Source organism: Manis pentadactyla, chromosome 1 (assembly GCF_030020395.1).
Source record: "Manis pentadactyla isolate mManPen7 chromosome 1, mManPen7.hap1, whole genome shotgun sequence".
Classification (NCBI taxonomy): Eukaryota; Metazoa; Chordata; class Mammalia; order Pholidota; family Manidae; genus Manis; species Manis pentadactyla.
The window spans coordinates 113,057,343-113,073,401 of record NC_080019.1 but is presented as its reverse complement, the minus strand read 5'-3'; the positions used below and the strand labels follow the sequence as shown (position 1 = coordinate 113,073,401).

At 36.0% G+C, this 16,059-nt stretch overlaps 1 protein-coding gene across 7 annotated transcripts in view; it reads right to left on the bottom strand.

Annotated features, from left to right (window-relative positions):
- Window positions 1–16,059, bottom strand: part of ATP11B (ATPase phospholipid transporting 11B (putative)) — a 164,937-nt gene that overhangs the window by 69,344 nt on the left and 79,534 nt on the right. For all 7 annotated transcript variants that reach the window (XM_057500345.1, XM_057500354.1, XM_036926688.2 and 4 more), the window contains 6 exons: window positions 15,330–15,505; window positions 14,844–14,912; window positions 13,483–13,556; window positions 13,304–13,407; window positions 10,920–11,101; window positions 9,517–9,720 (listed from right to left, as the gene is read on the bottom strand). In XM_057500345.1, the coding sequence (XP_057356328.1) occupies window positions 9,517–9,720; window positions 10,920–11,101; window positions 13,304–13,407; window positions 13,483–13,556; window positions 14,844–14,912; window positions 15,330–15,505 (809 nt within the window). The remainder of the gene's footprint in view (window positions 1–9,516; window positions 9,721–10,919; window positions 11,102–13,303; window positions 13,408–13,482; window positions 13,557–14,843; window positions 14,913–15,329; window positions 15,506–16,059) is intronic.

Genomic DNA, 16,059 nt, shown 5'->3' with positions numbered 1-16,059 from the left:
AAAATAAAAATAAAAATAAAGTAAATGATTCTAGGCAATTAATTTCCAGGTTTTAGGGAGTTTTCCTTAACAAAATAGTACTTAAATGTTTAAGTAACCACAATGGTGTTAGCTCTGCTCTCAAACTGTTCTTTGATTCCCTAGATCAATCACCTTTTTGAACTCAAGCAAAGAACCTTCTGTGAGTTGTACTTTTTAAAAACACCCCTTAAATAATTTTTTGTTTAATGAAATAGAGTTTATTATCACATCAGTGCCTGTATAATAAATATAAAGTACTAAATGTACACTGACAGCTCTGGCACTGCCTTTTTGCATGTTTTTTCTGCCTTAGCATTACAAGACTGCAAATAGTAATTTCCTATAGGATACCTAAGATGCCTACAGACAAGCAATCCTCATGCTTGCAAAGAAGCACTCCTTAATTTATTTAAAATGGGGGCTCCTAAATAAAGATATCTGCCTATAACACATAGATTTAGAAAAAAAGAGAATGGATTTAGAGTATAAATACTTGTGAAATTATCTTTGAATAGTAAAATGCAGATTAATTTTCCATATTGATCATAGGAACTAGTTCAGGGATTGGCAAAAGTTTTCTGTAAAGGGCCAGAAGTAAATACTTCAATTTTAGGTTTTGTGGGCCAAGAGGCTAAACTACATAAATAATGCAGGCACTTATATTACAAAAGAGGAAACAAATTTTGACAAAATTTTTATTAAGTAAAAATGTAATAATAATTGTATGCAATTTTAAAAATAAAATTGAATGAGAATAGAACTAATAAGAATAGAAATTTTTTTGGAGGGGGGGGATAACATTTGCCTAATAAGGGTTCAAAGTTAATGTTCTTTATCATCAAAATCAATTGCAAATGTCCACCGTTCAATGCTGATCTGTAAAGACATTTTATAATTTAATACAATAGAATGATTTGTAATGAGATTCTGTATTTCATTTTTGAATGTCTTTTCAAACAGGTAGTATGTCAGAGTCACTGAATAATAAACAGTGCTTTGCCATCTAAGTTGATAGTAAAATAGCACTCCATTCTTATTTTATTTCTTTTTTTTTTTTTTTATTTTAACCTTAATTTTAATTCAAGTGTGATTTTTTTTTTTTTTTTATTGAAGGGTAATTGACAACAGTATTACATTACATTAGTTTCAGGTGTACAACACAGTGATTCAACATTTATATACATGATAATTCTAGGTACCAGCTATCACCATACCAAGTTGTTACAATATTTTGACTATATTCCTTATGCTATACATTACATCCCGGTTACTTATTTATTTTACAATTGGAAGTGTGTTTATATATATATATATATCTTTTGTGAGGGCATCTCTCATATTTATTGATCAAATAGTTGTTAACCACAATAAATTTCTGTATAGGGGGGTCAATACTCAATGCGCAATCATTAATCCACCCCAAGCCTAATTTTCGTCAGTCTCCAATCTTCTGATGCATAACGAACAAATTCTTACATGGAGTACAAATTCTTACATAGTGAATAAGTTACATGGTGAACAGTGCAAGGGCAGTCATCACAGAAGCTTTCGGTTTTGTTCATGCATTATGAACTATAAACAGTCAGTTCAAATATGAATATTCATTTGATTTTTAAACTTGATTTATATGTGGATACCACATTTCTCTATTATTATTATTTTTAATAAAATGCTGAAGTGGTAGGTAGATACAAGATAAAGGTAGAAAACAGAGTTTAGTGTTGTAAGAGAGCAAATGTAGATGATCAGGTGTGTGCCTGTAGACTATGTGTTAATCTGAGCTAGATGAGGGCAATAAACATCCATGTATGCAGAAGATTTCTCTCAGAACATGAGGGGGGAGGTTCTAAGCCTCACCTCTGCTGCTCCCCATTTTCTCACCAGATGGCCCCCTGTGACTGTGCCTGTCTTAGGTTGTTCCTCCCTTGAGGAATCTTACCCGTCTCTGGCTAACCAGTCATCTTCCGGGGCCATACAGGGAAATGTTAAGTTGGTAAGTGAGAGAGAAGCCTTATTGTTTGAAAAGGTTAGCTTTTTATTTCTTTGCATATTTATGCCCTGTGGCTTCTATGCCCAGCATTTGTCTTGAGGTGTCTTTACCACTTGGAAGAATTATGATACTCGGTAAATTCGACATGTGGCACGAGTTCTATTTAAAAGTTGTGATTAGGTAGGAAGAAGAAAAGCTATAGAAGTAGCAGGTGGAAGAAAACCTGGGAAGATTGATTATTTCTTTGACATATCTTCTTGTAGAGTAACTTCAGCATGGATAGGTTTTAAACTACTAATTAAATTGTGCACACACATTAACATAATAGGAATATAGTTTCCTAACCAAAGCATACCTGTAATTACCAGCCATCTCCAGTGAAACCAAGAAAACCAGTTAGGCACCTTAGGCATTTGTGAAAACTTATCTATGATATGGTGGATATTGTCCGACTGAACTTAAACAGTCTGAGAGAATTCAGATAAACTAGAACAACCCATTCCTGGGGACTGTTCATATCCCATATGTTCTTTTAACGATAAATAGTCTGTGGTTGTAAGATTTTGGAGTGCTACAATTTGCACTTCTCCTAATTCTTGGTTGAGTTCCAACAGTATAGATCCAGTCCAATTTTTTGTTTTACTGTATGCACAGGCCAGCTTAGATATCTCCTTCATCATTCCCATGGCAAGTCCAGGAACTGGTGGGATGAGTGCATCTACACCTGTGACAGTGCGTGGATCTTTGCTGGAGTTTTTTTTTTTTGCTGATCAGCTTCTGTCATGAGTCTTCCAGAGAGTGCAGATGTTGGAAGTTCTTTTTCATATCGTATCTTAGTTCATTTTCGGGGTAGCCAAATTAGGCTTTGATCCTCTGTATAAACACAAACGGACCCTTTGCCTACACTTTTATATGCCCTTTATATCATTGTGTAGAACTCATTAGAGGTCACCACATAGGAACTGCTTTTTTTTTTTTTTTAATCATTAATCTACACTTACATGACGAATACTTTGTTTACTAGGCTCTCCCCTATACCAGGTCCCCCCTATATACTCCTTTACAGTCACTGTCCATCAGCGTAGCAACCTGTTGTAGAATCACTACTTGTCTTCTCTGTGTTGTACAGCCCTCCCCTTTCTCCCACCCCGCTATGGATGCTAATCTTAATACCCCCCTACTTCTCCCCCCCTTATCCCTCCCTACCCACCCATCCTCCCCAGTCCCTTTCCCTTTGGTACCTGTTAGTCCATTCTTGAGTTCTGTGATTCTGTTGCTGTTTTGTTCCTTCAGTTTTTCCTTTGTTCTTACATTCCACAGATGAGTGAAATCATTTGGTATTTCTCTTTCTCTGCTTGGCTTGTTTCACTGAGCATAATACCCTCCAGCTCCATCCATGTTGCTGCAAATGGTTGGATTTGTCCTTTTCTTATGGCTGAGTAGTATTCCATTGTGTATATGTACCACATCTTCTTTATCCATTCATCTATCGATGGACATTTAGGTTGCTTCCAATTCTTGGCTATTGTAAATAGTGCTGCGATAAACATAGGGGTACATTGGTCTTTCTCATACTTGATTGCTGCATTCTTAGGGTAAATTCCTAGGAGTGCAATTCCTGGGTCAAATGGTATGTCTGTTTTGAGCATTTTGATGTACCTCCATACTGCTTTCCACAATGGTTGAACAAGTTTACATTCCCACCAGCAGTGTAGGAGGGTTCCCCTTTCTCCACAGCCTCGCCAACATTTGTTGTTGTTTGTCTTTTGGATGGCAGCCATCCTTACTGGTGTGAGGTGATACCTCATTGTAGTTTTAATTTGCATTTCTCTGATAATTAGTGATGTGGAGCATCTTTTCATGTGTCTGTTGGCCATCTGTATTTCTTTTTTGGAGAACCGTCTGTTCAGTTCCTCTGCCCATTTTTTAATTGGGTTATTTGTTTTTTGTTTGTTGAGGTGTGTGAGCTCTTTATATATTCTGGACGTCAAGCCTTTATCGGATGTGTCATTTTCAAATATATTCGCCCATACTGTAGGGTTCCTTTTTGTTTTATTGATGGTGTCTTTTGCTGTACAGAAGCTTTTCAGCTTAATATAGTCCCACTTGTTCATTTTTGCTGTTGTTTTCCTTGCCCGGGGAGATATGTTCAAGAAGAGGTCACTCATATTTATGTCTAAGAGGTTTGTGCCTATGTTTTCTTCCAAGAGTTTAATGGTTTCGTGACTTACATTCAGGTCTTTGATCCATTTTGAGTTTACTTTGGTATATGGGGTTAAACAATGGTCCAGTTTCATTCTCCTACATGTAGCTGTCCAGTTTTGCCAGCACCATCTGTTGAAGAGACTGTCATTTCGCCATTGTATGTCCATGGCTCCTTTATCAAATATTAATTGACCACATATGTCTGGGTTAATGTCTGGATTGTCTAGTCTGTTCCATTCGTCTGTGGCTCTGTTCTTGTGCCAGTACCAAATTGTCTTGATTACTATGGCTTTATAATAGAGCTTGAAGTTGGGGAGTGAGATCCCCCCTACTTTATTCTTCTTTCTCAGGATTGCTTTGGCTATTCGGGGTCTTTGGTGGTTCCATATGAATTTTTGAATTATTTGTTCCAGTTCATTGAAGAATGTTGCTGGTAGTTTCATAGGGATTGCATCAAATCTGTATATTGCTTTGGGCAGGATGGCCATTTTGACGATATCAATTCTTCCTAGCCATGAGCATGGGATGCGTTTCCATCTGTTAGTGTCCCCTTTAATTTAAGAGTGACTTGTAGTTTTCAGAATATAAGTCTTTCACTTCTTTGGTTAGGTTTATTCCTAGGTATTTTATTTTTTTTGATGCAATTGTGAATGGAGTTGTTTTCCTGATTTCTCTTTCTGTTGGTTCATTGTTGGTATATAGGAAAGCCACAGATTTCTGTGTGTTGATTTTGTATCCTGCAACTTTGCTGTATTCCGATATCAGTTCTAGTAGTTCTGGGGTGGAGTCTTTAGGGTTTTTTATGTACAGTATCATGTCATCTGCAAATAGTGACAGTTTGACTTCTTCTTTGCCAATCTGGATTCCTTGTATTTTTTTGTTTTGTCTGATTGCCGTGGCTAGGACCTCCAGTACTATGTTAAATAATAGTGGGGAGAGTGGGCATCCCTGTCTAGTTCCCGATCTCAGAGGAAATGCTTTCAGTTTCTCGCTATTCAATATAATGTTGGCTGTGGGTTTTTCATAGATGGCCTTTATTATGTTGAGGTACTTGCCCTCTATTCCCATTTTGCTGAGAGTTTTTATCATGAATGGATGTTGAACTTTGTCAAATGGTTTTTCAGCATCTATGGAGATGATCATGTGGTTTTTGTCTTTCTTTTTGTTGAAGTGGTGGATGATATTGATGGACTTTCGAATGTTGTGCCATCCTTGCATCCCTGGGATGAATCCCACTTGGTCATGGTGTACGATGGTTTTGATGTATTTTTGAATTCGGTTTGCTAAAATTTTGTTGAGTATTTTTGCGTCTACGTTCATCAGGGATATTGGTCTGTAGTTTTCTTTTTTGGTGGTGTCTTTGCCTGGTTTTGGTATTAGGGTGATGTTAGCTTCATAGAATGAGTTTGGGAGTATCCCCTCCTCTTCTATTTCTTGGAAAACTTTAAGGAGAATGGGTATTATATCTTCCCTGTATGTCTGATAAAATTCCAAGGTAAATCCATCTGGCCCGGGGGTTTTGTTCTTTGGTAGGTTTTTGATTACCGCTTTAATTTCGTTGCTGGTAATTGGTCTGTTTAGATTTTCTGTTTCTTTCTGGGTCAGTCTTGGAAGGTTGTATTTTTCTAGGAAGTTGTCCATTTCTCCTAGGTTTCCCAGCTTGTTAGCATATAGGTTTTCATAGTAGTCTCTAATAATTCTTTGTATTTTTGCGGGGTCCAGCGTGATTTTTCCTTTCTCGTTTCTGATACTGTTGATTTGTGTTGACTCTCTTTTCCTCTTAATAAGTCTGGCTAGAGGCTTATCTATTTTGTTTATTTTCTCGAAGCACCAGCTCTTGGTTTCATTGATTTTTGCTATTGTTTTATTCTTCTCAATTTTATTTATTTCTTCTCTGATCTTTATTATGTCCCTCCTTCTGCTGACCTTAGGCCTCATTTGTTCTTCTTTTTCCAATTTCGATAGTTGTGACATTAGACCGTTCATTTGGGATTGCTCTTCCTTTTTTAAATATGCTTGGATTGCTATATACTTTCCTCTTAAGACTGCTTTTGCTGTGTCCCACAGAAGTTGGGGCTTAGTGTTGTTGTTGTCATTTGTTTCCATATATTGCTGGATCTCCATTTTGATTTGGTCATTGATCCATTGATTATTTAGGAGCGTGTTGTTTAGCCTCCATGTGTTTGTGAGCCTTTTTGCTTTCTTTGAACAGTTTATTTCTAGTTTAATGCCTTTGTGGTCTGAAAAGTTGGTTGGTAGGATTTCAATCTTTTGGAATTTACTGAGGCTCTTTTTGTGTCCTAGTATGTGGTCTATTCTGGAGAATGTTCCATGTGCACTTGAGAAGAATGTGTATCCTGTTGCTTTTGGATGTAGAGTTCTGTAGATGTCTATTAGGTCCATCTGTTCTAGTGTGTTGTTCAGTGCCTCTGTGTCCTTACTTATTTTCTGTCTGGTGGATCTGTCCTTTGGAGTGAGTGGTGTGTTGAAGTCTCCTAGAATGAATGCATTGCATTCTATTTCCTCCTTTAGTTCTATTAAAATTTGTTTCAGGTATGTTGGTGCTCCTGTATTGGGTGCATATATATTTATAATGGTTATATCCTCTTGATGGACTGAGCCCTTTATCATTATGTAATGTCCTTCTTTGTCTTTTGTTACTTTCTTTATTTTGAAGTCTGTTTTGTCTGATACCAGAATTGCAACACCTGCTTTCTTCTCTCTGTTGTTTGCTTGAAATATCTTTTTCCATCCCTTGACTTTAAGTCTGTGCGCGTCTTTGGGTTTGAGGTGAGTCTCTTGTAAGCAGCATATGGATGGATCTTGCTTTTTTATCCATTCTATTACTCTGTGTCTTTTGATTGGTGCATTCAGTCCATTTATATTTAGGGTGATTATTGTAAGGTATGAATTTATTGCCATTGCAGGCTTTAAGTTTGTGGTTACCAAAGGTTTAGGGTTAGCTTCTTTACTATCTTACTGTCTAACTTAACTCGCTTGTTGAGCTATTATAAACACAGTCTGATGATTCTTTATTTCTCTCCCTTCTTATTCCTCCTCCTCCCTTTTTCATATGTTGGGTGTTTTGTTGTGTGCTCTTTTTAGGAGTGCTCCCATCTAGAGCAGTCCCTGTAGGATGCCCTGCAGAGGTGGTTTGTGGGAGGCAAATTCCCTCAACTTTTGCTTGTCTGGGAATTGTTTAATCCCTCCTTCATATTTAAATGATATTCGTGCTGGATACAGTAGTCTTGGTTCGAGGCCCTTCTGTTTCATTGCATTAAGTATATCATGCCATTCTCTTCTGGCCTGTAGGGTTTCTGTTGAGAAGTCTGATGATAGCCTGATGGGTTTTCCTTTGTAGGTGACCTTTTTTCTCTCTCTGGCTGCCTTTAATACTTTGTCCTTGTCTTTGATCTTTGCCATTTTAATTATTATGTGTCTTGGTGTTGCCCTCCTTGGATCCCTTGTCATGGGAGTTCTGTGTACCTCTGTGGTCTGAGAGGCCATTTCTTCCCCTAGTTTGGGGAAATTTTCAGCAATTATTTCTTCAAAGACATTTTCTATCCCCTTTTCTCTCTCTACTTCTTCTGGAATACCTATAATTCTTATATTGTTCCTTTTCAATTGGTCACTCAGCTCTCTTAAAATTCTTTCATTCCTGGAGATCCTTTTATCTCTCTCTGCATCAGCTTCTCTGCGTTCCTGTTCTCTGTTTTCTCGTCCATTAATGGTCTCTTGCATCTCGTCCATTCTGTTTTGAAGTCCTTCCAGAGCTTGTTTTATTTCTGAATTCTCCTTCCTTAGTTCTTGCATATTTCTCTGCAAGTCCATCAGCATGGTTATGACTTTTGTTTTGAATTCTTTTTCAGGAAGACTGGCTAAATCTATCTCCCCAGATTCCTTCTCAGGGGACGATGTAGCAGATGCCGAAGCTGTCTGGGTTAGTCTTGTCTGGATCATATTTTTTTGCCTTTTCATGTTGACATGTGCTATTGACTGTCAGCTGGGAGGGCCAAAATTTTCACTTGCTACTGGCCTTTCTTTACTGGGACAACTGCGACCCCTAGTGGCTTGTGTTGGGTAATTGCGTGTAGAGTGGGTCTTTGTGTCTTGCCTGGCCGGAAGGGAGAAATTTCCCTTTCTGTGGGCGGAATTTGTCTCAGGCTGCTTCTCTGCTTTCGCAGCGCCGGGTGGGGTAATGGATGGGGGGGCTGCTTGACTGTTTGCCTCCGTGAGGGGTCTCAGAGCTGTTGCCCAGGGGGTTAGTGCACCCGGTTTTCCCTGTAATTTCCAGCTGCTGTACTGTGACCTGGGTTGTTTCCGTCAAGCTGTTAAGTCCCTGTCCCTTTAAGACTTTCAAAAAGCCCCCGTTTTTCTTTGTCACAGGGGCATCAGCTTCAGCACCCGCTCAGAGGTCTTACTCCCTGTTCCCCCAGTATCCAGGGCCCCCTGGGCACGTACTGTGTCTACGCTCTGGCCCGGATGGCGGGGGCTGGGTGTTCGGCAGTCCTGGGCTCCGTCTCCCTCCCGCTCTGCCTATTCTTCTCCCGCCGGGAACTGGGGGGATGGGTGCTCGGGTCCCGCCGGGCCGGGGCTTGTATCTTACCCCTTTCACCAGGCGCTGGGTTCTCGCTGGTGTAGCTGCAGTCTGGCCACTGTCCTGCGTCTTCTGGTCTCTCTTTTAGGGCTAGTTGTGTTTGTTGTATTTTCAAAAGTATATATGTTTTTGGGAGGAGATTCCCACTGTCCTACTCACGGCGCCATGTTGGCTCTGCCCTCTCCATTCTTATTTTAAAGTGTGATTAAAATTCCCTTTCTTTTCTTGTTTGGATGTGATAGGTAAATACTGAAAAATGCAGTAAAATGTCATGACTATATAGATATACACTCACACACACACACATATATATATATATAGCACTACCAAGTTATAGCTGTTACTGTGATTGGTGTTGCGTGTATCAAGCATCAGTGAAAAATGACAAAAGTGCTTCATAAGGTCTGTGTTGCAACTACTCAACTGTACTGTAATGCAAAGGCCTTTACTGATATTTAAACGAATGAATGTGGCTGTGTTCACATAAAACTTTATTTACAGAATTCAAAATTTGAATTTCATATAATTTGTGTATCATGAAATAGTCTTTTTGGATTCCTTTTACCTATCAAAAAAATGAAAAAATTATTTTGACATCATGGCCTTTTCGAAATGATGCTACAGGAAGGGAGTGAGCTATATTTGGCACATGGGGCAGTTTGCTGACCTCTGAACTCCATGATCCAGATAAGTATATTCTTACCTTCTGGCAAGTTGCCTCAATTTCTCAGCACATTCACTGTCTGATTTCTGGTTTGTAAGTTCAAGGATATTCATAGTTCTGTGAAAATGTCCACATGATAAACTCACACTAACAGCTGTTTCATGTTTATCTCCAGTAAGAACCCATACTTTGATACCAGCCATCCTCAATGCTTCAATAGTTTCTCGAACTTTATCTTGTAGTCTGAAAATAAAAGAAACAAAATTTAGTAGTAGAGAATATTCTTTTGACTATTTTAAGTATAAACCACATAATACAAGTTAGGTAAATTCTGGACTCCTTGACACAGGAATATTACAGTGTAGTAATACAACTGAAGATTTTTTTTCCCATAAGGAAAGAAACAGGAATAATCAAATTAGTGATCATCTGGTTAACATAAAACTACAACTGCATATTTTAAGAGTGTATCTTCAAACTTTATTTTTATAGAACCAAATTAAGAATATGGTCTTCATAAACTCCTATTTTATTAGAAAGACTTAAATTTCAAATTAGATTTTTAAATTTTTTTTGATAAGTAAATCTCTCATACAATAGGTCAAAAATCAGACTGTGGATAATAAGGTACTACACAACCTCAGGTGATCCTCAAAAATCTCATGAGGACAACTGAGAAGTAAAGAAAACCCATATTTAGAAAAATGTAAACAGCCTTAGATCTAGCAGCAGAATAAAACATAACAGGCTTAATTATAATTCAATTTATTTGAGAAACTGAAATACACATTGAGATAGATGTTGGGGAACAAAGAGTAAGTGGACCTTAGAAATTCACAGCTAACAGAAAAGAAAGTCTCTAAACAAATAATTATAATATACTATAATACGGACAATAAAGAACTAACTAGAAAACAAGCAGACTTCACAAAAAGAATTTTAATCCTGTTAGGAGTCAGGAAAGGACTTACTGGAATGGGGGTAATATGTGAACTATACTTTATGAATAGATATTCACAAATCACAAGGGAAGAATGACCCAGACAGAAGGCACAGCTTTGTCAAGGGAAAAAAAGCACAAAATAAAACAGTTTTAACTATAGTTGTTATTCAGAGAACTACAGATAGTTTGGTACTTTTGAAGCAGGCAGTGGTGGGAGGTTGAGACTAGAAAATTAAGCAAGTGCTTAAAGTCTTTGTATGGCACACTGAGGAGTATTTAAAAAATTTAAGCCTATAAGCAAAACTACACATAGCTGAATTCTTTCAACTATTTCAGATATCTTGGTAGAACAAAAAATTAAGGCTTTAATTCTATTTTGGTCTTAAATGTATTATTACAGAATGTTAGTAAGTGGAATTTTTGCCATAAATTAAGAAATACTAGGCCAGAAAAATTCTTACAAGAGAAAAATCACATTACTTATTTATCTGATACTTACCTGTCCTCTACTGCTGTAGCTCCAAGTAACATTAGTTCTTTCTCTGTGAACTGGAAGACATCTGCCAATTTCTCTTCCCGTTGCTGCAAGGCAGTCCTAGCTTCAAATAAGCGTTTATCTATTTCCTCATACTCTTTAGATGTTAATTGTCTATAGGCCATACACAGAGTTCTTAGCCCTTTCTAAAACAAAAAAATAAAAGACAAAAATTTAACACAAACAGTTCATGTGGAATCAAGAAGTCATGAAGTTGACTGAGAATCCCTTACCAAAAATCAATTATAAATAATTTAAAAAGTACTACCATTTAGTGGTAGGAAATAAATGAAGTGCCACAAAGACCTAAGGATCCGAGTTATGGGACACATATTTTCATTGCTCTTTGATTTTCTGATGAATTCTTAAAAAGTTGCTCAAAATAATAAAAGTTATTGAATTGTAGAACCTAGATAGGATCATAAAGACTCGCTTATCTATGGTTATAAAATTATTCTTCCGGAAAGCCAGAAAGTTAGGGTTAGCTATAATGCTACCTTCAGGATTGTCAAGACAGAGGCAGCTCCAGGTTCTAGTCTCCTGTTTTAACCATTACAAATCCATTTTTATCTACTTTGTAACAATTTTTTTTTAAGGAAAAGGAACCATAAATCATAGTATGACAAATTCATATTTCAAATAAAGAAGTCTGTAAGGTGACCATTATCAAACAAATAATACTTTATAGAGTCAATGAAGGGATGATTTTAGATTACATCATATCTCCGCTGGTGAATTGGAATTACATAAAAACTAGGAATATATATGTGATATGTTATTCTATGGGGTTCAAATTTTCCTTTGGTATTAACATTTCAAAGTTGGTAATCTAAGTCTAAAGCTTATAAAAGTTAATTTTTTCACTATATATTTTCCTCAGAAAAACCCCAAATAAATGTTCTAATAGCAGAACTTGCAAAGGGTATATTTTAAAATACCAAATGACACTATTTAGCAGATTTCTAAATGGAATTCCTTGATTTACAAATGACTGTCACTTGTAAATAACTTTCTCATTAAAACTGTTAAGGGACCATGAGAGTTATTAACATATCAAATTCATTCATTCATTCTACAACAAATATTTATCGAGTGCCAACTATGTGCCGGAGTTGTTCTGGATATTAAAATGATAGTGAAGTAAACAATGTCTTTGTTCTCATGGATGTTACAGTGTGGTAGATTAACTAGGTCATAAACAAATAGGAAAAAGTAATGGGAGAAAAGAAACTCTAAGTAAAGGAGGCAGGTGAGTGGAGATAAGTATGGAGTATACATTTACAAAAATACAGAAATGAGAAATTATTAGGTCCAAAGACTGAGAGAGACCTGCTTAATAAATTTCCTGTTCACATGAATTGTAGCACTTGCTTTTCTAAGATCCTCCTACATTCTTTTATTGAGACGTAATTTATATTATCATAAAATTCATGCCTTTAAAGAGTACAATTCAGTGGTTTTTAGTGCATTCACAGAATTGTGCAATCATTACTACTATCTAATTCCAGAATAATTTCATCACCCCCAAAAGGAATCCCATATCCATTAGCTGTCAGTTCTTTTCCCTCCTTCCTGTAGACCCTGGCAACCACTAATCTGCTTTCCATTTTTATGAATCTGCTTATTCTGGATATTTCATGTAAGTGGAATATGTGACCTTTTGTGACTAGCTTCTTTCACTAGGCATAATCTTTTAAGGTTCATTCATGTACCATATATAAGAATTTCATTTATTTTAATGGCTAAATAACATTCTATTATATGGATATGACACACTGTTTAATCCATTCATCAGTTGATGGACTTCTGGGTGTTTCTATTTTCTGGCTATTAGGGATAATGCTGCTAAGAACAATTTTGTACACATTGTGTGGACATAGGTTTTCAATTCTCTTGGGTTTATACCTGGGGGTGGAACTGTGAGGCCATAAAGTAAACCTATTATTACTCTGTGTTGTATGAGGAACTACTGAACGATTTTCTAAAGTGTTTGTACTATCTTTATTCCTACCAGCAATGTGTGAGAGTTCCAGTTTCTTCACATCCTTGGGATTCCCCTATATTCTTTTAGTAAACTCCCTTTTAAAAATAGTAATTTGAATGGTCCTTTTAGCCAGAAATGCCCTGACTGTAATAGGTTCAAAGAGAAGACATATATTACAATGTTCAATGCCAATTTATAACTAGAGCATGTGGAGCCAACATACAGTGTAACAGAACTGCTCAATTTCTGTATTTTTTGATGGATTATTAATGGAAAAATGAGGCCCCAAATCTTTCACGTGTGTGTGTGTGTGTGTGTGTGTGTGTAGAAAAAGTACAGATGTATCACTGAAATTTACACTCACCAAAGCAAATTCATCTACATGAACTCTGGTTTTTTCTATTTCTCCACCTATACATTTCGGAAGAACTGATGATTCAGCTCCTTTAACAAACAAAAACTTCTCACCTAAAAAGAAAAATGAGTTATCAAGTTATCTTAATATTTGATAAATAAAAACTCATAAAAGTTTAGATTGGTTACCTGAGGGTGCCTGAACAATTACACTCATTCTCCTACGATCTGAATCAAATTCAAGAACATGAAGCAGTTTGTACCTAAGGAAGAGAGGAAATAAGAAAGACAAAAACTTTAGTACTTGAATAATGTTATGTGAATATCTGGAAAGAATACTATGAAAGATAAAATGGTTAGTTTGGAAAAAAAATTATTCTTAACTACATTTTCAAGATGATGGGTTATGTATGAGTCATTAATAACAACACAAGACAGAAATAGAAGGAACTGACATTTATTGAATACTTACCAAATGCCATGTACTTTACATACCTTATGTTATCTAATACCCAAAGGAAGTAGGTCTTACTCATTTTACATTTGAGGACTATTAAACTGAAACAAGATTAAGTAACTTGCCTAAAGTCAAGTAAGTCTTTGAGTGGCAGAGCAATGATTTGAATCCAGATCCATGTTTTTCATTGTTAAAAAAGGTGATTGACTCTAACTTTTTTCTGCCAAGATATACCTGAGAAATACACTCACATTAGTAACACAAGGTCATGAAAGCAGTGATTCTGAACCTGGGACAGTGTATGTATGTGCAGGTAGGGGAACAAACGCTTCCACAGGGAGCTATAAAACAATTTGTATGGGTGGTTCAGGTGTGGCTGGAAAAGTCTTAAAGGTGAATTTATATTGAAATGTACATATGGAATGCTTTGTACATCTCAAAGAAAAATACTGAGTGGAATGATGGTTTATAAGTTGAAGAAATAAGCTAGATCAGCTCCCATGTGAAAGGAGTCAAAGAATAAGCTCTTTAGTTTGGAAAAGCACAGCTGGAGTTGAGATATGATCAGAATTGATAAAAACCATGAAAGGTATAAATATAATAGCAATAGACTAATTTATAAAATGGAAAACACTGGAAATAAGACAGCTTTCTCAAAGTATGAAAGATAAAATTATAGGAAATATAAGTTTTTCTTTATTTAATAAGTAGAAATTTATAAAACTCATTACCTCAGGACTATATAAAAATAAACACATAAGTAAATTCAAGAACCACTAAACCAAAATACAATGGAAAGATTCAGAGCAGAATATTGTTATTACTGTGATGAGATACAGTGTAATTCTGACATCATTCTAGAGCAGGGGTCAAGAAACTATTTCTGTAATGGGCCAGAGAGTAAATATTTAGGCTTTGTAGGCCATGTATGATCTCTGTTGCATACTTTTCTTCTTTTTAAAAAAATGACCATTTAAAAATGCAATGTAGTTTGCTGTAGGCCTTTTATACCTGTGGGCCATAGATTTTTATCAACTCCTGTTCTATACTAAATAATTAATATATAGAAAATTAAAATACAGAAAAAAAATACCGTTCCAGTTTTCCAAGTATTTTAACTTCCATAGTTTCTTCAGAACTGCCAATAAAAACAATGCCAATTCTAGGGATTAAAAGGAGAAAGAAATGTAAATTTAAGGGATGATATTTCATATTTCACAATGTTATTATAACTTAACTTGATGTATTTAAAAATATTTCCTTTGAATATAGCATTATTTTTGAGAACTTAAAGGATCAGGCAGGTCCAAAACAATACATACACAAGTATTTCTCACAAGATGTATTATTTATATTTCATAGTAACAGGATTTTTAAAGATAGTTCTTAAAATATGACTCAATTCAAGCTTGACCACAAAATTTACATTTTCAAATTCTTATTTAAAATATAAAGTCTACTTCTACCTCTATGTGTTTTTGAATTTGTCTGACAATTCACAATAATTCTGTAGTATTTTCTTATTTTTATTTAAAAGAAAAGTATTTTTCTGAAGATTTGGAAATTAGACTAAAACTACCTTGCAGCAGCTTCCACTAGAGCCTTTTCATCTGGTGAAGATGCATAGTATTCCAACTGGGAGGGCGCAAGATTGGATTGCCAGGGACCATCACCAAGGCCGTCAGTTTGTACATTGCTAATCTGTACAGTGTGACAGAGACTGACTGCTTTAAAGAAGAGATCGTGTTCTTTAATCTGTAGAAACACAATTAATGGTCAATAAAAATACTATTCCCCAAAGAATATTTAGGAAATCAGAAACAGAATTCTAAAAACGCCAAGTACAGTTAACAGTTTAGTAATCTCAGATCTAGAAGAGTGCTGCAATTTTGAACTGCCTGAGAAACAGCTTGCTGCTTCTAACTCCGAAGAATAAAATGTCATATTGGCTTATGACCCTTCATCATTTTTATAGGAGGCATAATCAAATTGCAAGTAAAAGTGAAAACTCTTTTGTAGAAGGGAGGTCTTAAAAAGTATTAAGTAAATTTAAGCTCTATTTATCAGCAAAGACTTGTCTGCTTAAAGGCAGTTAAGAGCTTTCCTTAACTTAGTCCTATTTAAATACCCAGAGAACTAAAGCAGACACATATTAAGTGACAAGTTAGACTAGTTTATGGTCTACAAATTCTCAGTGTTGAATCAAAGGATATACATGCCAAATACATATTCCTTGCCTCACTAACACCTAACTTTTTCTCCTACAGCCTATCAACTAACAAAAAGAACTGTTTCAAATGAAATACCTA